The 22,833-nt window shown below is 37.1% G+C and overlaps 3 protein-coding genes and 2 pseudogenes across 3 annotated transcripts; 4 read left to right on the forward strand and 1 right to left on the reverse strand.

The window, feature by feature from the left end:
• Window positions 1-2,247: 2,247 nt before the first annotated feature.
• Window positions 2,248-3,023, forward strand: LOC106302797 (annotated as a pseudogene).
• A 3,952-nt stretch (window positions 3,024-6,975) lies between these two features.
• LOC106305973 (AP-1 complex subunit gamma-1-like) lies at window positions 6,976-13,073 on the reverse strand. Its single transcript, XM_013742417.1, has 18 exons — window positions 12,842-13,073; window positions 12,389-12,691; window positions 11,967-12,108; window positions 11,689-11,862; window positions 11,242-11,421; window positions 10,540-10,694; window positions 10,206-10,296; window positions 9,926-10,089; window positions 9,755-9,809; window positions 9,510-9,632; window positions 9,328-9,423; window positions 9,074-9,201; window positions 8,713-8,817; window positions 8,350-8,603; window positions 8,018-8,263; window positions 7,756-7,931; window positions 7,556-7,657; window positions 6,976-7,365 (listed from the first exon to the last, which is right to left on the reverse strand). Exons 1-18 carry the CDS (start codon window positions 12,871-12,873, stop codon window positions 7,270-7,272), a joined length of 2,622 nt encoding a protein of 873 aa, XP_013597871.1. The 5' UTR covers window positions 12,874-13,073; the 3' UTR covers window positions 6,976-7,269.
• A 133-nt stretch (window positions 13,074-13,206) lies between these two features.
• Window positions 13,207-14,808, forward strand: LOC106305977 (annotated as a pseudogene).
• Window positions 14,809-14,923: 115 nt separating this feature from the next.
• Window positions 14,924-16,618, forward strand: LOC106305978 (UPF0725 protein At1g23950-like). The gene is given in 7 exon segments (XM_013742420.1): window positions 14,924-15,087; window positions 15,278-15,424; window positions 15,531-15,599; window positions 15,601-15,742; window positions 15,840-15,964; window positions 16,068-16,154; window positions 16,269-16,618. Coding segments are annotated over 7 exon segments (1,005 nt in total). The 5' UTR covers window positions 14,924-14,988; the 3' UTR covers window positions 16,605-16,618.
• Window positions 16,619-20,537: 3,919 nt separating this feature from the next.
• On the forward strand, window positions 20,538-22,381 carry LOC106305975 (UPF0725 protein At1g23950-like). Its single transcript, XM_013742418.1, has 6 exons — window positions 20,538-20,662; window positions 20,800-20,952; window positions 21,046-21,241; window positions 21,332-21,456; window positions 21,540-21,626; window positions 21,894-22,381. The coding sequence occupies exons 1-6, from the start codon at window positions 20,585-20,587 to the stop codon at window positions 22,227-22,229; spliced, it is 975 nt and encodes a 324-aa protein (XP_013597872.1). The 5' UTR covers window positions 20,538-20,584; the 3' UTR covers window positions 22,230-22,381.
• Window positions 22,382-22,833: the final 452 nt, after the last annotated feature.

A 22,833-nucleotide genomic window follows, 5' to 3' on the forward strand; every position in this document is an offset into this window, starting at 1 on the left:
ATAATGAAAGTACTAGAGGGTATTGAGCTGAAAGTACAGCAAGTTCTCGAGAACAATATTGATAATCATCAAAGTATATGATCTGAATATCCTAAGAACCTCTGGATACAATTTCCAAAACAGTTGAATATCTCAAGAAAGAGTTTGAGATGAAAATTTGGAAAACAAAGTTTTGTTTGAGATTACAGCTTGAGTACATTAACAATGAAATCCTTGTGTATCAAATAGTATATACAGAAAAGGGTACTCGAGAGATCTAATATGGACCAATCTCACCCATTATCTTGTACATGGGGTGAGATCACTTGTTTTGGACACTGATCCATTCAGTCCAAAGGTGGTGACATCCAAGACGGAGTGTTATGAACCAGATTGTGGATGGCTCATAACCAAGAGATTATGTTTTGTAATCTTTCCATTTATCTATGAAGGTGTAATCTCCTATATAAGGAATTCTATCGAATGAATCAAAATAGACTTTTCCATTACTTTTATAACAAAAACTAATATTTATAGTTTTCACATGGGTCAGTTGACCACCTCCTCAGCCACTGCAACAGGTCATGAAATAAAAAAGTAGATGGCTAGGCTGAGATAAACTTTGAACAAAATTTTGTTCTCCTGTACCCGTACCCGGCCCAGACAAACATGAAAATACAACATTGATAGAGAAACATAGACATATCCCTCATCACCTCGATAAACACCATTGCTCATTTTACACACTGCCATGAGTTATTACTTGATTTCTCACTTGTGTATACATCAAGCTACTCACTAGGCCAGTGGCCACATGCCGATAAAAAGATGATACATTTGATCATTATTTCACATGTGAACTTCCATGAAAATATCTTCACGAAATTTCTTAACCCATATAAGAAAAATTTAGTAAATAGAATGTTAACTATAGTCACATAAGTTTAAACTTTTTGTGTTTAATTAGAATGTTAACCTTTTTATCATCTTCCAAGTCATCATAGTGATTTTGTTATTAACATGTAAGCTAAATTCCCCAATTTGATTATCAAGTTGTGATTTTGATATATCTACAAGAGACAAATCTAAGACTTGTTTAGTTTGCAGATTATTTCAAATTTTGGGCAATCAAGAGAATATTTTCGAAGAGATTTCAGCCTATTACGCCTATTTTGTCTTTCTCTTAAAAACAAAATAAATCATTAAGAGTTGTGGGGACAGAGAATTTCCAATGTTTACTATGAACTTGATTATCTTTACCTAGTTTTCTTTTGAAAGAACCTTGTTGAGGTGTCTAGCCACTAGACTATGATATTACATTGGTTTTTGTTAGAAATTAATTATATCTTAGAGATCATACTAGTTCTTTAAAAGCTTCATTTTATCTATCAGCTCAATTGTTTACTAAATATAAACAAAACTCATTTATTTGGCATGAAAAAGCTCACATCAAACATGGTACCATCCAAAACAACTTGTGAATCAATTGAACAGTTAGAAAATGTCAACTTTTTGCTACATGTTTCAGATACGCTTCATGTAGATGAGTTGATAAGTTGCATGCACATGATGATTCCATTCTACACGGTATGGAGTCGAATTGTATTGGTTGTCAAATTGTTTGTAGCCCATAAATCTTTTCTACTTTGTTCTCTTATGAACAAAGAGGTGTTCAAAGTAGTGTGGTTCTTGATTCCATGAACTGTCGTATCTTGCATCATTTTGATAAGGTTTTTTTCTTACTTTATGTTAAAACTGTTACGTTTTGAGTATCAAACAATGTTCTTTAATGACCGTTTCTTTAGTTTGCAGATTAGGTCAAATTTTGGGCAATCCAAAGAATCATTGGAAGAATTTTCAGCCTATTACGCCTCTTTGTCTTACTCTTAAAGAAAAAATAAAACCTTATGATGAGTCATGGGGACATAGAATTCACAATGTTTACTATGAATTTGTTTATGGATTGATTCTAGTCGATTGTTGTTTATGGACTGATTATTATGGTGATGGTTTAAGGTTTTGATCTCGAGAATGTTTCAATTCCATCATATATGTGTGGAACACCAATTTGTGTAATGAGAACTTTTGAAGGCCATGATGGTCGTTATCCTTATCGTGATTTGGTGAAGAGTTATTGTATGGTGGGACTGCAACGTCATAATATAAAGCAAGCAACTAAATATATTTTATTTCATTCTAGTTGGTGTTTAATTTGTTACCTCTTTCACTCCATTTCCTTTATTCATCTGTCAGGGGAAAAGCTACCATATGTCTTCTCTAATCAAATTCAACATGACGACGAACTGTGTGAGCTCGTACTACTTGACCTTGCTTGCAACGATCCATATATTAGTCCATCGGATAAGACCTTTCAGGTTCGAATTGATGAAAAATCTTTTGGGCGTTTAGATTTTACTTGCGCTGTTGCTAGGCTCAAAGAAGAAGCTAAAGTTGAAGGTGACTCAGCCAGAGAGCCATTCATGCCACACTATCATAGTAATCCAGAGGCCAGCGTTCCCTTCGTAGGTGAATTGCCTCTCTGGCCATCGGCTGCTGATTTAAATGATGAAAGCCGATTTTACATGGTAAGCTTAACTTTTGTTTTGCACATTATCATCTTGTTGATTTTTGCAGGTGAATCGATCTGAGTGGGAAGCCACTGGCTGGATTTTTATGCATTTGGTACTTGTCATTTATTCACATGATAAGCTTATCGTAACGGTAAGTTTTGCATAACAGTTAATGATATTTCATGAGTGTCATTGTTTGTTGTTCATAATAATAACTAATACCAATACTGTTGTTTGTTGCTGCTCCGGAGGGACAGAGACTATCAGTCCAAGTTAAAGATTGTTAATGTGGTCATAGAAACTAGTGCTGATGATTCGGAGCCGTAGAAAGAGAGACTCAAGGCCAAAAGTGCACATGTTTAAAGAACCTTCAAGGGCTTGGCTGAGCCTCAAGCTCATCGACAGAGTTTTGAATTTGGTGAACATGTTGAGCGGCGAGCTATATTTAGAAGAGTCATCTCTGAGAGTACATGAGAGATGCGCCTCTTGGGTAGGCTTTGTGGTGGTAAAAAGCAGCGTTCTGGTGACACGCGGGAGTGGAGAAGAAGCCCAAACTAGTTCTTTAAAAGCTTCATTTTATATATCAGCTCAATTTTTTACTAAATACAAACAAAACTCATTCATTTGGCATGAAAAAGCTCACATCAAACATGGTAGCATCCAAAACAACTTGTAAATCAATTGAACCGTTAGAAAATGTCAACTTTTTGCAACATGTTTCAGATACGCTTCATGTAGATGAGTTGATAAGTTGCATGCACATGATGGTTCCATCCTACACGGTATGGAATTGAATTGTATTGGATGTCAAATTGTTTGTGACCCATAAATATTTTCTAACTTTGATCTCTTATGAACAAAGAGGTGTTCAAAGTAGCGTGGTTCTTGATTCCGTGAACTGCCGTATCTTGCCGTATCTTGCCTCATTTTGATAAGGTATTTTTTCCTTACTTTATGTTAAAATTGTTACGTTTTGAGCATCAAACAATGTTCTTTAATGATCGTTTCTTTAGTTTGCAGATTAGGTCAAATTTTGGGCAATCCAAAGAATCATTGGAAGAATTTTCAGCCTATTACGCCTCTTTGTCTTACTCTTAAAGAAAAAATAAAACCTTATGATGAGTGATGGGGACATATAATTCACAATGTTTACTATGAATTTTATTATATTTACCTAGTTATCACTGAAGCCAATGGTTTCCCATATTTTTCTAAGAATAGTTCACATTCTTGTAAAAGAAAAACAATTGTCATTTTACATGTATTCCAGACAAATATAATAAACCTAAAGTATCTTTTAACCTCTCCAATTAAGTCACCAATCCGACTTCTCATAAGCCGGTTTATGTGTAATTTTATTTGCTTTCCAGTAGACAAACGTTCCTTTCTAGCATGCCGATCCCTAGCAAACACCTATTAAGAAAATATATATCTCCATCATGTTTTCTTGGTTACAAACATGATTATATGCCAAAAGAAAAAAAACTCTCACCTTTGAAGGTAATAATGCATCAAGTTTTTCGAGACATAATCTACATATCCTGCAAAAAAAAAAAATCAATCTTATAACCTAGAAAAGAAACTCACACAATGAAATACAAAGGTTTCAGCCCACCTTCTTTATTTTGCTGGAATTCTTCCAAAAACCTCTTGTGCACCTTCCCACGTTCCTCATTTGCCTGCAAAGCTAACCATTTCAAATCTAGAGCCCAAAAAACGACACCCATTTGTAATAGATTCAAACCTGAGATGTGTCTCTTGAAATTATCACTTGCTTCTCAGCCTTCTCAAGTTTCTCAATGAACATGGGTACTTTGGACATGATTCCTACGCTGAGGAAAGTGAGGAAAATAGCTGAATCTGGTGAAAAGTTCATTTTCTACGCTCGTTGAATTAAAGAAAATGATTTAACGATGTCATTTTAATCTTCTCGCTTCTTTAAAGAAATGTCTTTTTCCTTTTGGAAACGAGACTATGAGGTTTTCAAATTAGAAAAGATTAGCAACTAAACAACGGTATTAACTTGATTATTTTTGGAAGTTATAAAACTAATATAGTCATTACTCATTAGAATTATAAAATGATTTTATTTTAACAAGGTTTCAGAAACACGAATTTTTGGAACTTCTGAATATTACAAAGTTAATTTCAAAAAAAAAACTATTGAATTACATCATTGTTTAATAAATTAGGTATGGGTGTTTTTCGGGTCGGTTTCTTTTGGGTTCAAGTACTACAAACTTGGATTAAATTGGGTACTTGAAAATTTCTGGCTCAGGTTCGGATTGGTTTCTCTCGGGACATGGTCGGTTTGGATATATGTAAAATTCATATAATTTTCAGATTCGGGTCGGGTTTGAGTATTTAAGATTCAAAATAGACTCGAAGTACATGAACCATCAAAATTTATCTAAAATCCGTCATATTTATCTAAAAGTTTATAAAATAACCAAAGAGAAACTATTAACAACTAAAATTAAACATTTTTAAATTCCAAATTTGATATGTTTGAACCGAGATCCGTCGATAAACTAGTAAAGAGAAGGGACGAGAACTCGTCGGTGGGTCGAGACAAAGACGTTTAGTAGATCAAGGAATCGTTTGATTGTGTTACAAAAGAGGAAAGAAACGGTAGAAAGTAAGCCGGTGAAAGCTAGTTCGCCGGAAGGTAAAAATCGGCGAGAGTAAGATGAAAAACCCTAATTTCTAGCCGAAAGTAAATGTGTAGTGATATGCGGATCCCTTCCTCGTTGCCTCTCTCTTCCCTTTTATAGGCGGTTACTCGTTAACCTAACTCGTCTTGACCTAATGGGCCTTTCGTCGATTGCGCCAAGCTGTCGGGCTGCTACTTCGAGTCGTCGAATCGACTGCTTTCAGTCGTCGAGTAGAATTTTCAACTAAATAATAAACTAAAATATAAAAATAAACACATGAAATCATAGTTTTGGATATTCGTTTTTAATTGGGTATGAATCGGTTCTCGTCGGGCGAGTCTATTCGAGTCAGTTCTCTTTGGATTTAAGTTTTTTGTTTTTGCTTCTGGTTCTTTTGAATAAAAATTTTTAGACTCAACTAGATACTTATAATTTGGTTTCGCTTCGAACCGGTTCTGGTTCGGATTTTCAGGTTTGGATAAAATATCCATGCCTATAAGAAATAGTGTTAGACACGTTGGATACTCCTATATGATCAACTAAAACTAGTAAATTGGGTAACTTGGAAATTTGCAGATATTTATTTCATTATCAAAACTATCCTCCAGTTCACCGAATCCGTATCAGCCCACATATATAATTAGTCTCTTAGAAATACAAACAACTGTGGTTCCAATTAGTTTCTAATTTTAGCAGATGAAAAATGTAACACTCTTTCTATATTTTATAACGCAAGGACCACAACTGATTCATTTTCAAGAAAAAATATACTTTTTGTGAGATTCATTCTAATAAACAATTAGTCAATTCATATCTTTTATTATCATTTCTAGTTAATAGAAAAATGAGCAAAAGCTCTTAATTCTTTCCAATGTGGCATCACTTTTATTGACTCACAAAATCATACTGTATGATACAACCTCGCACATTTTATTTTCGTTTCATCTTGAGTAGAAATCAATCGCGTTCTTTTTCAAGGGACCTTCCAATTTTCTTTTAAATAATAAAATGTTATTTTGTGAGCATTAACCAATATTTTATTAGATGAGATTTGTAATTCAAGAAAAATGTTAATCTCACCAAAATCACATTGGTCACACAACAAGAAGACTATTCGTGCAAATTAAGCCAGTGAAATAAATTTGCTCTGCAACATTATGTATTCGTCCAGGTGGTGATTCGCTATATAACGTCATTGGATTGATTATTACTAGTAGAAGTTTAAAATAATCTAGTAATTAGCCTTACAAAAAAGTTTTTCTACTGACAATGGTGTAAATCGAACATGTGGCATAAAGAGATTAAGTGAGTTCAAGTTAGGGTGTGTGCCCACTAGACTTGGTTAAAATTCATATATAGTAAATATTCTAAAAGTTTTTAAGAAATATTTTGAAAGCCTTCCAAAAATTAAAATAAATTTTTGCATACTGTGGTAATCGAAAACACTAAACACGATAGATGGTGATCAAGATGAGGCGTGTAGCCACCAGACTATGTTGTTACGCAGAATACTGATAACATTTGCGTTATTATATACTATAGACATGATTGTTTCGTAAATGTTTATATTGTTAAAAATTTGTATAATTTTGGTTAGTGGGGCCCAAATTACCCAGAATCTATTTCAAGTGGTCTCCAAATTATCACAGCTTAATCTTTGATCCCATACTCAAAAAAACTTTTGTACACTTAGCATCAATGAACTGCGTGATCTTGCTCAAAAAAAAACGTGATCTGGGGCATTGGTGACAAAAAGGTTAAACAACAGCTACTAAATCCGAAACTTTTGCGTAAATCACATCTCTTTTAAAGTTTTATACACAACGAGACAAACGTGTGCGTTTCCTCGATCACTTTAGATACCAAACGGGAAGTTTTGTTCAAAAAGAAACCCGGAGAACCTCAAATCCCAAACAAAGCCATAAGTTCTTGTTTCAACAATGGAAATGTAAAGAAAATAGGAAGGGTAAAAGGTGATTTTGCAGCATCTAACGGCTCGGGCAAGACCAGTCTTTGTTTTTGTTGTTGAATCCGGATGATGAAAACAAATACTCAAGTCCTTATGCTCACAACCCACGAGGGAAGTTGTTGATTTGTCCTTCCTCCAATACATCTTTTCCGTTCACTTTGTACCCAATCCTCATGCGCATCACAAGAGATTTCTGTCATATAAACATTCAATCCCTCGAGTGTTAAAATCTAGAGGATCAACCAATCTTTATTTGAACATAGATTGAGCTGCGGATCTCATGAAATGATTCACTTAATGTTGAAGACATGAGCTTAGAAAGGAAGCTCAACAAAGAAAGTGTAGATACCTACTTAACAAAAAAAAAAAGAAAATGTAGATACCTTCCCGTGCTGGCTGTTAGTGACTCTCAGATTCTGCGTTACCTTACCACCGCTTGCCGGGAGTGTGTTACTGCTAGCTGGATCCAAGTGCAGCTGGAGGAACTGGAAAATTCCAAGAACGACAGACCAGGTTAAGGAAAGAAAACTTTATACTAAGGGGCAAAAAAAAGATGAGGACGAAGTTAAGAAACTGAAATCACCTTTGGAACAGCTGCCTGGAAGACAAAATCAGTGAAAGTATCAGGAGATAAGTTTATAAAAGTGGCCTCGACATTTGTTGTTTGTGGGTTCCCTGATGGCTTTGAGAAAGTGAATTCAATCTTCAAGGAGCTGCTCTCGTATGCAACAATAGGTGGATATGCTGGACCATTGGTTGCTGCAATTAAGTTACTGATTTTCGTAAAAGGGTTTCAGTGATTATATAGATTCTGTTTCAGTGATTATCTAGAGACATTTCTTTACCTTCCTTTGATGGACTTGGAGAAAGGCCATCTAACAAATCAAACATACCACCAGCAGACGCGGTAGTTGCTATGTGAGGTGGAGCTGATGAAGAAAGTGCGTCCAGCGCAGTAGAAGAATTATTGTTCATGTCGGCTGTTGATAACAAATCAATTGCTGATGTGCTGTTTTGTGCCGGAGAAGGGGTCCCAATTGAAAGAATATCCAGCAACAGATCTGTGCCGGCTTTGGGAGCTGGGGTTGCACCTGAAACATTGCAAAGCTTAAATATCATAACTAAGGACACCATAAAATGAATCGAGCAGCTGTAGAGGCGCCACCAAAGAACTAACCAGATTGTGCTGATGATGATCCTAAGTCAACACTGAGAAGATCCTGAAGGAAATCTGCACCAGATGAACTACTAGGCGCAGCCAAGATATCGTCAGAACCCAGGTCCAGCAAGTCCACTAGTGGAGCAGAAACACCATTTGGAATACTAACTGAAGGCTTGGCCATTGTTGAAACTGACGCAGGCAAAGAGCCAGCCCTCCGCACATTGAAGGTAGCCTCATCTAGCACTGGCATTCTCTCAACCAGGGAAGACCTATATGCACAGAGACCTCGCTTTCATGAGCTCTAAGGGGCAGGCACAATGAAAAAAATACACTAGAAGATGGATAATGAAGAGACAAACAAGGGATTTCATTAACCACCTGATATTTTTATGCCTCTCAACGATAGAATTGAACTCAATAGCTCTCTGCTGCATTTCAAGGAGAAGGCTCCCTTTCTGCTTCAAAATTACATCTTTAATTCTCCTACCAGAATTTTATAAATTTGTTTAATCACCAGAAGAGAGCTGAGAGCAAGGATGGATAATGTATTTCTAATAATTTCTCAGAAGGTTACGCACTGCAGTTTCTGATAGACACAGCCAAAATTCCATTATTCATATATTCAGTACGCATATGCATCTTGTGTAGAGTTGAAGTTGAGAAGTAAAGATATTGGATGAACGAGGGGTGTGGGGGGATAAGAACAACAGACACTGAGATTGAGAAAACTTTAACATACTCTGAGATAGAAGGAAATCGAGATGACAGCTTCAGTAGAGCAACCAATGCCATCGCTTTTGTAGTCATATCTGAGTTATGGCGAGTAATGGCATCCTCAACAACGTCCACTGCATCACATTCCGTTACCTGCTCAAGGCAGTCAACTAGTCATTGCATGTTTTATTTTACGGTCAACAAAACATCCGGAAAACAAGAGCATCTGCCTATTAAATAGGGATAAAAATGAGTTACTATTGGTACTGTAGTGCTCACCGTTATTGGATCTTCAATACCAAGCATCCCCACATTGTTGACCAACAAATCACCATATTCCCCAATGCACCATATGGCCACTCGGACAAGGGTCTCCTATTTGAAATCTCAAAGAAACCATATTAGGAAGGATTACACAAATTGAAGATTGAAATCAATCAAACATAGAAAATAAGAGGTACCTGTTCCGAATATGTCAAGACTGCTTTGTATAATGCTCTGACTGTATACCCATGAAGCTCTGATGCATTGCTTATGACAACAATCAGAGCATGCCACACATCATCTTTCACAAACTTTCCAGCCTACTAAGACGTAATAGAGGACAATAGGGTTAAGGCCGATACAAAATGTCCAATCAAAAAGAGCTTAGACAACTATAAACTCTTCAAACATAGCATAAAATGTCTCGTATTTTAATCCATACCTCCGACAGAACCTTGAGCATCTGATCAATGTACCAGATTTTCTCTGGAGAAAACCTGCATTATCGAAATTGTCAATAAATCAATATAGAATCCAGTTAACTCGACACTCAAATCTCTTGAGCATAAAAAAAGTTAAGGCAAGTGCTCACTTTCTCAAACAGAATACTTACTTCTCAACGATAGAACAAATTTTTGCACTAAGATCCTCCTTAAAATCTTCATCGCTGATTTCCAAATAATCAATTAGCTCCTTTGTCAGTTGTTTGACATTATTCTCATTCACCAAAAGAGAGACGAGCTCAAGAGCTCTTTTCCGGATAGAAGCATCTGGGTCCTAAATTGTTGATGGAAGCAAAAACCAAATTAATATGAATTCTTTCTCTAAGACAAGTAGACAACTATTACTTACAGTTGTATACATATATTTCCGGGTAGTACTAAAAACAATACCTTAACACATTCCAAGATTGTAACTCTGTGCCTTTGCACTGCTTGATCATCAAAAGCGATTGCTTTCATCAGCATGTTTAATGCAACATATCTGAGAGAACGAGAATATGAATTTCATAAGGGGAGTGCAGTGCAGCATGTCTGAGAGAACAAGAGTGAGAAATTATAATATAAAACGAATATTAAGAAGCACTGGCTGATAACAAGAGGGCAATGTGTTTCATAGAGTTGCATTGATAAACGGAAAACAACAAACTAGTAATCTAGTTCTAAACATATGGTATCATATGATTGTAACAGATAAAAACTGAAGTGAAGGGGTTGAAACTTGAACCTGATATTATTGTCACGGTTAGATAGGAATCTTCCCAAGATATTGATAGCAAGCACACGCAAGCTACTGGTGTCTTCAATGGCCATGATTGTTTCAGCACACTCATAGAGTATGGCATTTCCTGCGTTCTTGTTTGATTCAGTTTTTGTTGCCACCTACAATAGCATGAAACCAACTAGAATAAAGATATCTCTCAGCGTAACAGCAAGGAACTAGAAAACAAAGCAACCAACAGTAGATCCCTGACTCTGAAGTTAGAAGATTTCTAAAACACGACATGCAACAGAAGCAAGATTCGCCATGGTGATAGAACTGATTGAAGCAACCTTATCTAGCCACAAATAAGCACTCGCTAATAAACAAAGACAAGCATCAAAAGAGGTAAAATTCAACCCGGCCAAAAGTACGTGTAATGTCAGTACCCAACAAGTCCTGTATCCAACAAAAATAATGATATCCCATCACCTATCAACTAGTGAAGCTTCTTTCTCCCATTACGCTATACTTAAACATGATCAGCTGTAGCACATGAGATAACAAAGCTATCATATAACACTAGTACTTTCTACAAAAATTTAAAAATATATATTTAATGCAACTGAAAGAAAATTACGATAAGATCTTGATGGTTCCTAAGGGAATTACATCCTAAATGTGAAAATGGTGAGCCATATCCAGGATCATTAGCTATTTGTTACTAACCTGGGCAAGTATATCAGTCATCAAATCACTAGCATTGGCGTCACCGTGGCCTAAAACACGCAGGACCTTAAGTAACCGTATGTGTAAAAAAGGGTCTGTGATCCCTGCAACATCATACTCAGGCTGATATGCGCTATTTGTAATATCCCTCAGAGTTTTTATTAGCCCCTCCGTGCATTTCTGCATAGACAATACAAAGACAAAACTTTATCAAAAAACCTGTCTGCCCATTTCAGCACAATGATCTAGTTCTAGGCGAATACCGCACGTGAATCAAACTCATTTGAGGGCAGGAACGTAAGTGAAGGAGAAATATAGTACACAGAAGCATTATACAAGTAATATAGTGGGCACATGTACGGATGTTCAACGAAAAATATAAAACTACAATATGCCGCTGCTCCTGTATGCACTAATTAAGCGATTTACAGAAGTTTATTGAGCTACCTTCCTGAAGAATTCTAGGGCCTCATCATTGATCGTGCATAGTTCATAACAAAGTTGAACTCCTGTTATAAGAACACCATGATGCTTTTCTTTAAGCAAGGACGAAGCCGCATTTATAAAGTTCTCCGCAAGATCTGGAACTTTCCTTACTATTCTAGTGGAGCAAAGTGCCGCCTACATATAATACAACAACACAAATGGTCAAAGAAATGAAAGAACAAAAAAAAACAGCAATCGAACTCCATCAAGCCATATATAGGAACTAGAAAACACTTCACCTTTTTCCGGATATTAGGGTCACGAAACTGGATCAACCTTTCTACTTCCGGCGCAAGATCACGAGCCATTTCCGCAGAACAAATATTCCCTAAAGCACAGAGCGCCAATCCTACAACATACTGGTTCGTGTGGTTAAGATCTCTGCACGTGAGTCAAGGCTAAACCGGAACAAATCTATTAAGCTATTTTCCCCTCCTTGAATTCCTACCATAGCAATGAATCCCAAAAGCAAATGTGCGATCTTTCACCACTGACATTGAACAAGAATCTAAGCAAAGGCCATGCTATTAAAATCAATACAATATGCTTTCCTCTCCAAATTCCCATCACAGCAAATGCAACCCTAAATCAAGAGTTCAATCTTTCTCCACTAACACTGAACAAGAATCTATGCAAAGTCACTAGGAACAGTAAAGGATACTGTTTTAATGAGTTAGTGACGAGCATCAAGACTTCTTGTCTCTCATCAAGAAGCAACATTAACCCGAGATAACCAATCCTCTTCTCTGGAAACCCCGGGGACGCAATAAGCTTCAAGCACTCCATCTGCCCAAAGTGCGTAGGGTAGCCCAGCATGTGTATGAACATGAGCTTAGCCAGGTTCCTGTGCCTATCATGAGGGTCATTCTCGTTGATAGATGCTCTGATATCAGCACACTCTTTTCTCACAACGCCACGCTCCTCAGCAGCTGTTTTGCAAGCTCTTATGGATCTGATCATGTCCCTGAAATCATACAATTTTTTAAGTAAATTTTCAAACTGATCTGAAACATATAAACACCCAAATCCTTCTCGCATTCCCATTCGTATATGATCAGAAACAGAGACTATTATGAAACGTGAGATGGAAATGGAAAGAGGAGGATCCAATTACCTTAGACGAGTACTGGAAGAGAAGGGATTCATGGTTGGAGCAACTTTTAGGAAGAATCTACAAATCGAGTAATCCGCGCGGAAGAATTACGCCGCCGGAGCTCCGAGTAGCTGGTCTAGAAACGAGGGATGAAAACGAAACTGAGTGATTTGGATCTCGGTGGACACGACGACGATTCTCAGTCTTCGTAAAGCCACATTCCAAAGTAAATACGTTGTAACGTGATTATAGATTAAACGGCGACGTTTCCTCAGCAGCCAGAAAATATAAACTAGCCGACAGTGGGCCTTAGTTGGGCCCAAGTGTAACAATTACTTGAACAAGTGCGCGACACTTTAATAAAGTTAAAAGGTGCTATGCAGCAAGTAAAGACACAAGTCGCTTTCTCTCCCACTACTCGATTCCGACAAGTCGCTTTCTTGTTCGTCGTTTTCAATCTGGGTATGTTTCTTTCAGATATCTGCTTCTGAATCTGTTAACTTGCCTCAATTTCCAAACCCAAAAATGGGATTTTTAATAATATTTTCATGGGTACGAGGTTTGTCGACGGTCATAAGTCTGGAATGAATCCACAGACGACTCATGCTCTACCACCAGGATCATCTTCCAATTTGATTCGTTAGGATGCACATTCTACACTAGTACTTCTTTTCCTCTGTCCATTGGTAAATACGCACAAATCCACCACCTTTAGTACTAATCTATGGATCGGATCATCGTAGTTGTGTTTGTAAATGGGTAGTCGATTGAAGCTTGTATAAGTAAATGTTAGGGCTAATGGGTAGCTCATTTGGAGTATGTATTTGTGTAGATAGTGTGATGAGTCGGTTTGCTGGGGATGGGAATCCCGGTTATTTATATGGGTAACAGCCGGTTCAGCAAACCTCGTGGTAGGGAATGTCTATGTTACTGATAAGAACAAATAAAGCCATACGCAAGATTAGCTCTTCAGGTGTTTTATCCATTTTCTTATGCCCCTTTTGCTTTGAATGCTAGTTTAGTTTGTTACTGTCTACTCTTTTGTTTACTGGGCTGCACATAACGCAACATTCTCTAGTGACTTTGAAAAAACTTTTGTTACGCAAAGATGTTGTTTGCTTGTTTTCTCTGACCATGGAAACGAAATGATCCGCCAGATAAACCTAAAGGAGGAGGATTGGCTCGAAATCTCTCATACTAGTATGTTTTTTTTTTTTTTTTTTTTTGTAAATTTTGATACACTCTGCTTTTAGAAACTTCAAGGATTCTCCTTTTGATGTTTTCAGGTTTAGGGTCATACTCTCTTTGGTCAGTAGGGATTGTCCTCTCATGCTTTCTCGGTTTAGCGCTACTCGCCCTTACATCATTCGTCATGTGAGTTTCTTTATTTTAACTATCATCATCACATTTGTTTATGTCTCTAACTCTCTTAACCAAATTGTTATAGACAGGAAGAAGCGAATCACCACCACTCGTTTCATCATGACATGGAAGCTTCTCCTAATTATCAAATTAGGGGAACAAGTTCGGACCTTCTTCTCCTACGTTAGAAACTTAGTTGCTGGATCGTTACTAAGTAGACTAGTTATGATGATTGTCTCTCACCTTTCCCTCATGTATTCCGCAATAAGTAGATTAGTAAGTTCGATGGTATCTCCCCTTTTCTTCATGCGTCAACCCAACAATGTAGCTATCTTAAACAAGACAGTCACGTCCTGATTACATTTGATGATGCACAAGAAACTAATAATGATGAAGAGTGCAGTGATCAGGAGACTGACATTGCTTTGACTCTTCCTCGTGCAACCATACATGACATGATAAACGTTCAGATTCAAAGATGGCTGAGAACAGCGCTGCAGTTATTCCTCTGCTGACTAGGCTTTTGTTTTTGTTTAAAAGCAGAGGAAGTATGTGTCTTCAGTAAAATTGTTAATGTTCTTGGAACTAAAATAGCTTTGTGCTGAACGTGTGCTTAAGAATCTTTATGGAAGTGTTCATCTTTTTCCTTCTACGGAAATTATAATGTTTCCTTTTATATTTGTTGTAAAAATAGAAAACATTACTAAGAAAGGTTAGAAGCCCATAACTGAATCCCTCCGACGATGGATATATAACTACTAAGAAAGGTCACTCACCAATCGCCAGAATCTTTTTAAAAAAGAAGCATGCACGACGAGGAGGAGAATATGTCGACGTTGGAAAATCCGTCGGAGGTTTATTACAGGGCGTATAAGGATTACTGGCGTAAAGTGAATGAATCCGATGTAAGTCTTCCATCTTCTTATTGTTCTATAGAATTTAATTTATTCTACATGATGGTCTTAAAATCGATCGGTTCTAGCTAGGTTGTTTATGGATTTGATTATTTGCTGATGGATCTTAATTAGGTTTCGATATTTAAAATTAACCGATCGCTTCTATGGTTGTTTAATGAATTTATTATTTTGTTGACAGGGCTTCGATCTTGAGAATATTTCAACACCGCCATACTATATGTTCAAAGGACTGCTTCCCTTCGATTGTGTAAGTTGTGGTTATCCTTATCCGGTAATGGTCGACCTTTATGCTAAGGTGGGGCTTCATCGTTACAATATGTTGAAGGTAAATTAAAAAAAACTACTCTCCTCCTCTCTTTGTGCTTCACCAACATGATATTGTTCCCTTATGCCACATTCATTCAATTTTACTTCTTTTTTTCATCTGCTAGGGTACAAACTTCCAGCTTGATTCCCTAGTGAAATTCAACATGTTACCGAATTGTGTTTCCTCTTTCTACATAACTTTGCTTGCACACGATAACTTTGCTTGCACACGATCCAGCTCTTGACCCACTGGGGAAAACCTTCCAGGTGCGAGTTGATGAGCAAAACGCCAATTGTTTGGATTTTACGTGCTCCGTTGCTAGACTTAAAGATGAAGGTGACTTGTTTTGCACTATTGTTCTTTTCTCTCTTTTTTTTTGGTTTTTAGTATAAAATCTCACATCTCTTTTATGATTAATAATGTTGTTGCATAGTGATCACCAAGAACCCCTTGATACCACACTTTCATAGTGCCGCAGTGGCGGATGGTTTCTTCAAAGGTGAATTGCCTGATTGGCCGTCAGATGATGCTTTGAATGATGAGAAACGGTTTTACTTGGTAAGATTATTTGTAAGACACTATTAACTTTTGTTTTCTCATGATTAGTTAACCAAGTAGTGATATCCTCTTCTTCTTTTTTTTTTTTTTTTTGCTGTTGCAGCTGAAGGAATCAGAGTGGCAAGCCAATGATTGGATTTCTATGTATTTGGAACTTGTAATTTGTGCACATGATAGGCGGATTAAGAAGGCAAGTTTTACCTATCTAATCACATATTCTTTTTTTTTTTAATCACATATTCATGATTGACACTAATGGTATTACTAACAACTAACATCAAATTTTTTTGTTGTTGTCCTACAGAGGGACGTTCTGTCCCTATTGGAGATTCTGGAAGTGGCAATAGAAACTGGTATCGAAGAAGTGGAGCCGCCAAACGAGAGACTCGAGGCCAAAAGTGCAAATGTCTACATAAAGTTTAAGGGCATGGCAAATGTTAGATATTTTAGAATGATTTTTGAGATTGGTGAGCATGTCGAACGCAAAGCTGTAGTTAGAAGAGTCCTCGATGAGCATAGCGGATATATGACTCTTTTGGGTAAGTTTTGTGGTGGTCAAAATCCCAAAAAGCAGCCTTCTGTGGCTCTCCAAAATGGAAATAAAATCCAGAGTTGCAATAAGCGACCTCGTTCAGACTAGTGCAACTCGTGGAGTATGGCCGTCCTCGCGATGATAAGATCCATTTTCAATGTGTGGTTTTTGAAGCATAAACCGAGTCTTATGGTTGTTCCAAGTTTCTAGTATGCATTTTGTTGGTGATCTTTTGTCTGTTTTCTAGCTGAATAAGTCATCCCATATCTTAGGATATTAGTTGATAGACGTTGAGTCTTTCTCGTTCTGTTTTCTATTACATTCAAGTATTCAATAAGAAAGAATTCAGCTCATCTTCTCTTGTTGGTTTTTCATTTAATATACAGCAAGTGGTATCATAGCCTGTTAACTTAGCGTGTTACAAGCTCCTGTGAGAACTTTATTTGTGAAGCAGGAGAGCCTAAAAGTTATGAGAACATCTGGACCCTTTATGGTCACATGCCACAAAGACATAAGCATGTGTTCTGTTTGGTGTGATTGCTCCAAGGTCCTCTAACTTATACTAGTCTCTATATATATGATGCAACAAACCTGTTGGGATCTTCTTCAACCAGAACTTGCATTCAAAAATCGGACTGTTAATATTGGAACTCTGATGCTTTATTTCTGCCATGTCGGATTTAGTCAACAACCTTGGTACTAACTTTAAATTGAAATATATCACAGATTTTGAATTGGACATTTGTGTCCAAAATTCTTTATAAAGTTCTGTCAAGGGAGTTAAGGGATGAATGATAGGTACCGAAGGACTTACTTTCGCAAGAATAAGAGTATTGGAGGGAAACAGGTGCTAAACCACTTACTTCGTTGCTCAAGACAGACACGTTTATTTGGAATTCAGAAGCTCAGGATTCCTTTGAGAAGTTGAAGAATGCTATGATCACGGCTCCTGTTTTGACGTTGCCGGATTTTCAGAAGAGTTTCGTGGTGGAAACTGATGCTTCAGGAGTGGGTTCAGGAGCTGTATTGATGCAAGATAACAAGTCAATTGTGTTCTTTAGCCATGCTCTGACACCAAGGGAGCAGTTGAAGCCCGCTTACGAGAGAGACTGATGGCAGTAAGGAAATAGAAGCACTATCTCTTGGGGAGGCATTTTACAGTTCACAATGATCATCGGAGTATTAAATAACTTTTGGAGCAGAAAGAAGTGAACGTGGAGTATCAAAGGTGGCTTAGAAGACTATTAGGATTTGATTTTGATATAGTCTATAAGACTGGCTGTGAGAATAAGGCGGCAGATGGTCTCTCGCGCAGTATGTCAATGGCTTCTGTCCTTTTGTCATTAACAGTTCCGGTGGCGTTACAATGGCAAGATCTGTACAGGGCGATTGCAGAAGATGAGTCGATACAGAAGTTAATTTCTCAGTTGTTGGAGAAAGAAAAACCTGTGAGTGGGAAGTTGTGGCCGAAGAAGAAATTAGTGGTTCCGAAGCTTTTGAAATTCATTCCGGTGATTTTGGCAGAGTGCCATGATAGTAAAACATGGGGACATTCAGGGGTATTGAAGACAATTAAGAGGATTCAACAGTCTTTTACTTGGGAAGGGTTGAAGAAACAAGTTCAAGACTATGTTGTGGAATGTCAGATCTGTCAAATGCATAAGCATTCTACACTCTCTCCTGCGGGGTTATTACAACCGTTGCCAATTCCAAATAGAATGTGGGAAGACATTAGCATGGATTTTATAGAAGGATTGCCTATGTGTGGAGGAGTGAATGTTATATTTGTGGTGGTGGATTGGTTGAGTATGGGCATTTCTTTAGCCTCAAACATCCCTTTACCGCTTTGGATGTTGCCTTGAAGTTCACTCAGGAGATTGTCCGTTTACATGGGTGTCCTCGGAGTATTGTATCGGATAGAGACAGAGTGTTCCTTAGTGCTTTTTGAAGGAGAGCTTTCGCCTCGCAGGTACTCAGTTGAAGTATAGTAATTCTTTCCACCCGCAAAAAAATGGTCAAACCGAGGTCTTGAATAGATGCCTTGAGACATACTTGAGGTGCTTTGCTTCGGGTCATCCTCGTACATGGTCGAAGTTCTGGTGTTGGGCGGAGTTTTGGTTTAACACTACATTTCATACCTCGCTTAAGACGTCACCATTTGTCGTTGTGTATGGTCGTGATCCTCCGGCTTTATTACCATTTGAAGAAGGGTCGACGAAGAATTTTGAGTTGGATAAATCATTGAAGTTGAGGGATGCGGTGTTGGTTCAATTGAAGGGTTATCTGTTGAGAGGGCAACAATTGATGAAGTCGCAGGCAGATAAGCACCGTCGTGATCCCTCTTTTGCGGTGAATGATATGGTCTACTTCAAACTCAAGCCTTATAGGCAGTCATCAGTGGCTCATCGCTTCTGTCAGAAACTGGCTACTAAGTTTTATGGACCTTATCAAATTCTGGAGTGTATTTGTAAAGTAGCTTATCGTCTGAAGTTACCGGTGGAGTCAAAGATTCATGACGTCTTTCATGTTTCACAACTTAAAGGGGCAGTTGGGGAGAAAGTAGAGGTAATAGCGGTTCCACCAGCGTATTCGACGGAGACGGAAGCTCCTTTACAACTATTGGATGTATTGGCAAAACGTTATGATGCGAAAGGCGAGATGGAGTTATTGGTCACTTGGAAGGGAAAGCAGTCGAGCAAGGATTCTTGGATGTTGTTAAAGGATTTCATGGCGTGTTTTCCTTCTTACGAGCTTGAGGGCAAGCTCGGTTTCGAAGGGCGAGGTATTGATAGGTACCGAAGGACTTATTTTTGCAAGAAGTAGAGTATTGGAGGAAAACAGGTGCTAGATGTGGGAGAGGGAAAATGAGAAAGTTGGAATTTGAATAAAAGACGGAAACCTTCTACTTGTCGTGGAGGCTTTGCCGTTGCAAGAGAGAGAGAAGAGCGAAGTCATTTAAATACCCGTTGAGTTCATTTACTTTCTTTTATGCTTTGTTGTTGTTGGTTAAAGACACTATGAGTCTAGACTACTCGTTCGCCATGAGAGTGTAATCCAGATCGTACTACAAAGCTTTTCCATATTCTATTCAATACAAAGAGAGTTTACAGAGTTCTTAGAGTTTTCGGTAGCTAAAACCTGAACCTGATATTAAACATCTTCCCGAGATAGTGATAGCAAGCTACTGGTGTCTTCAATGGCCATGATTGTTTCAACACACTCATTCCTACGCTCTTGTTTGATTCAACTTTTGTCGCCGCCTACAATAGCATGAAACAATCTATAATAAAGATATCTCTCAGCGTAACAGCACTTATATGCAGGCCCGGCTTAAACACTTCGTGGGCCCTGTGCTTTACACCGTTTGTAAGAAAATTGTTTACGGTAATGATAAAATGAAAAAAAAAATCTCTGTGCTAAAATATGTGGACCAGAATTACTCAAAGAATTTAAAATATAATTTAGTTTCCAGTTTCAGTTAAAGGCCCGTGTCTGTGGTTTCTTCTTCCCAATGATACACGCTCCTCGGCATATTTTGTTGAGCGCTCTCTGCAATATTTACCAGATAACATCTTTTTGAAAATACAGGGCCCTAAATCCTAAAGAAATTTGTAGAAGTTTTTTTGGACCCTGTGCTTTTGCACTGTCAGCGCTCCCTTAGAGGCGGCACTGCTTATATGACCACACAAAAGTGAAAACAAAGACCGACAAAGTGAAAACAAAGACCGACATTGGAAGAGGCAAAATTTAACACAGCAAAAGTAGAAGTGACGTCAGTAACCAACAAGTCCTGTATCCAACAAAGACCCACTGACCTTTTAACTAGTGAAACTTCTTTCTACCGTGTACTATATAACTGAACAGCATCAGTACTACTTGTTTTTGTTTTTCTAGAATTTATAATGTTTCCTTTTATATGTTGTAAAATTAGAAAACATTGGTTGAGAAGCCCAACTAAAGCCCATTGGTTGAGAAGCCCAACTAAAGCCCGTAAGTGAATCCCTCCGACGGATATATAAAATTAAAGGTCATCCCAATCGCCAGAACCTTAAAGGAAAAGAAAAAACATCCACGACGAAGAAAAAAATATGTCGACCTCGGAAATTCCGTCGGTGGATTTTGACAGCGCGCAAAGGGATTACTGGCGTCAAGTCCGTCAATCTGAGGTTAAGTCTTCTTGTTTATAGAATTTAACTTGTACTATGTGATGATGAATTGTTCCTTTGTCACACAAATCTTAGCCGTTCTTAAAATCGAGTGCTGCTTCTAGGTTGTTTATGGATTTTGATTATTTTATGGACAGGGCTTCGATATGGAGAATGTTTCAATACCATCAAATATGTGTGGGATGATAACTGGACTGTTGCCCTTCGATTGTGTACGTTATAGTTATCCTTATTGTGTCTTGGTCAACCTTTATGCTAAGGTGGGGCTTCATCGTTACAATATGTTGAAGGTAATTAAACAACTCCTCTTCTCTTTGTGCTTTACCAACATGATATGGTTCCCTTATACCACATTCACTCACTTTGCTTTTTTCGTCTGCTAGGGTACAAACTTCCAGCTTGATTCCCTAGTGAAATTCAACATGTTACAAAATTGTGTGTCCTCTTTCTACATGACTTTGCTTGCACACGATCCAGCAGCTCCTGACCCATTGGAGAAAACCTTCCAGGTGCGAGTTGATGAGCAAAAAGCTAATCATTTGGATTTTGAGTGCTCCATTGCCAGAATTAAAGATGAAGGTGTGACTTGTTTTGCACTATTGTTTATTATGGTGTTTTTTTCTATATAAAATCTCACATCTCTTAATGATTAATGATATTGTTGCATAGTGATCACCGAGAAGCCCTTTGTACCGCACTTTCATGGTGACGCAGTTGCGGATGGTTTCTTCAAAGGTGAGTTGCCTGATTGGCCGTCAGATGATGCTTTGAATGATGGAAAACGGTTTTACTTGGTAAGATTATCTGTAAGAAACTATTAACTTTTGTTTTCTCATGATCAAGCAAGTAGTGATATTTTTTTTTTTTGCTTCTGCAGGTGAAGGAATCAGAATGGCAAGCCAATGATTGGATTTCTATGTATTTGGAACTTGTGATTTGTGCATATGATAGGAGGATCCGGGAGGTAAGTTTACATACTCTCTCTGTTAGTTTTAGTTAAAAGCATCAATATTAAGAAATTTGTTATTTTTCAAAAAAAAATTAATTATAAGTTCAAACAATCATAAGAAAATATGTACTATTATTTTATTGGTCACATAATATTCAGTAAGTACAAAAAGGGCATTGAAATATGAAAACTATTTATATTATTTATCAATTAATCATATATCATGATTGGCACTGATGTTAATAATAACAACTAACAATTTTGTTGTTGCTGCTGCGACAGAGGGACGTTTTCTCCCTATTGGAGATTCTGGAAGTGGCAATAGAAACTGGTGTCGAAGATGTGGAACCTTCGAATGAGAGACTCAAGGCCAAAAGTGTAAATGTCTACATAAAGTTTAAGGGCATGGCAAATGTTATAACCCCTAGGATGATTTTTGAGAGTGGTGAGCATGTCGAACGCAAAGCTGTAGTGAGAAGAGTCCTCGATGAACATAGCGGAGACATGACTCTTTCGGGTAAGTTTTGTGGTGGTCAAAGTACTCGAAATCAGCCTTCTGTCGCTCTCCAAAGTGGAAAGAAAATTCAGAGCTGTAAAAAGCGACCTCGCTTAGACTAGGGCAACCCATGGAGTATGGCTGTCCGCATGACGACAAGATTCATTTTGAATGTGTGGATCAGATAATAAATTAAGCCATCTTGTGGTTTTTAATTGTGAAATGTTTTTCAGATACAACAAACTAAATATATTAGCGTACATATTTGTGCTTTAATAATGGAACCAGAGCTTGACCTCCATTTTACTTTAAAAAAAATATTTATCTTATATTAATGGTAGTATATATTTTTAAAATATATTTGTATTAATAATTGTTTAATATATTTTAAAAACAATAATTTATAATTTATAAAAATAAATTTAATTTATTTTTGATCCGTCAATTTTATCATCCACATTTTTAAAATATGATCCGGGTATTTGCTTCTATTTTTAAAATATATATTTTATCTTATATCAATGTAAATATAGATTTTAAAATTTTATTTGTATTAAATAATTTTTTAGCATTTTTAAACAAAATGATGTTTTAATTTCTTAATTAATAATAAATAATTTTATTTTTTTATCTGTCAATTGAATCATTTATATTTTAAAATATGACACATGTGTTCCTACAAATGTATTTTTTATGAATTAAAATTTTAATGTAAAATAAAATGGT

The sequence above is a fragment of the Brassica oleracea genome, chromosome C7 (assembly GCF_000695525.1).
Source record: "Brassica oleracea var. oleracea cultivar TO1000 chromosome C7, BOL, whole genome shotgun sequence".
Classification (NCBI taxonomy): domain Eukaryota; kingdom Viridiplantae; phylum Streptophyta; class Magnoliopsida; order Brassicales; family Brassicaceae; genus Brassica; species Brassica oleracea.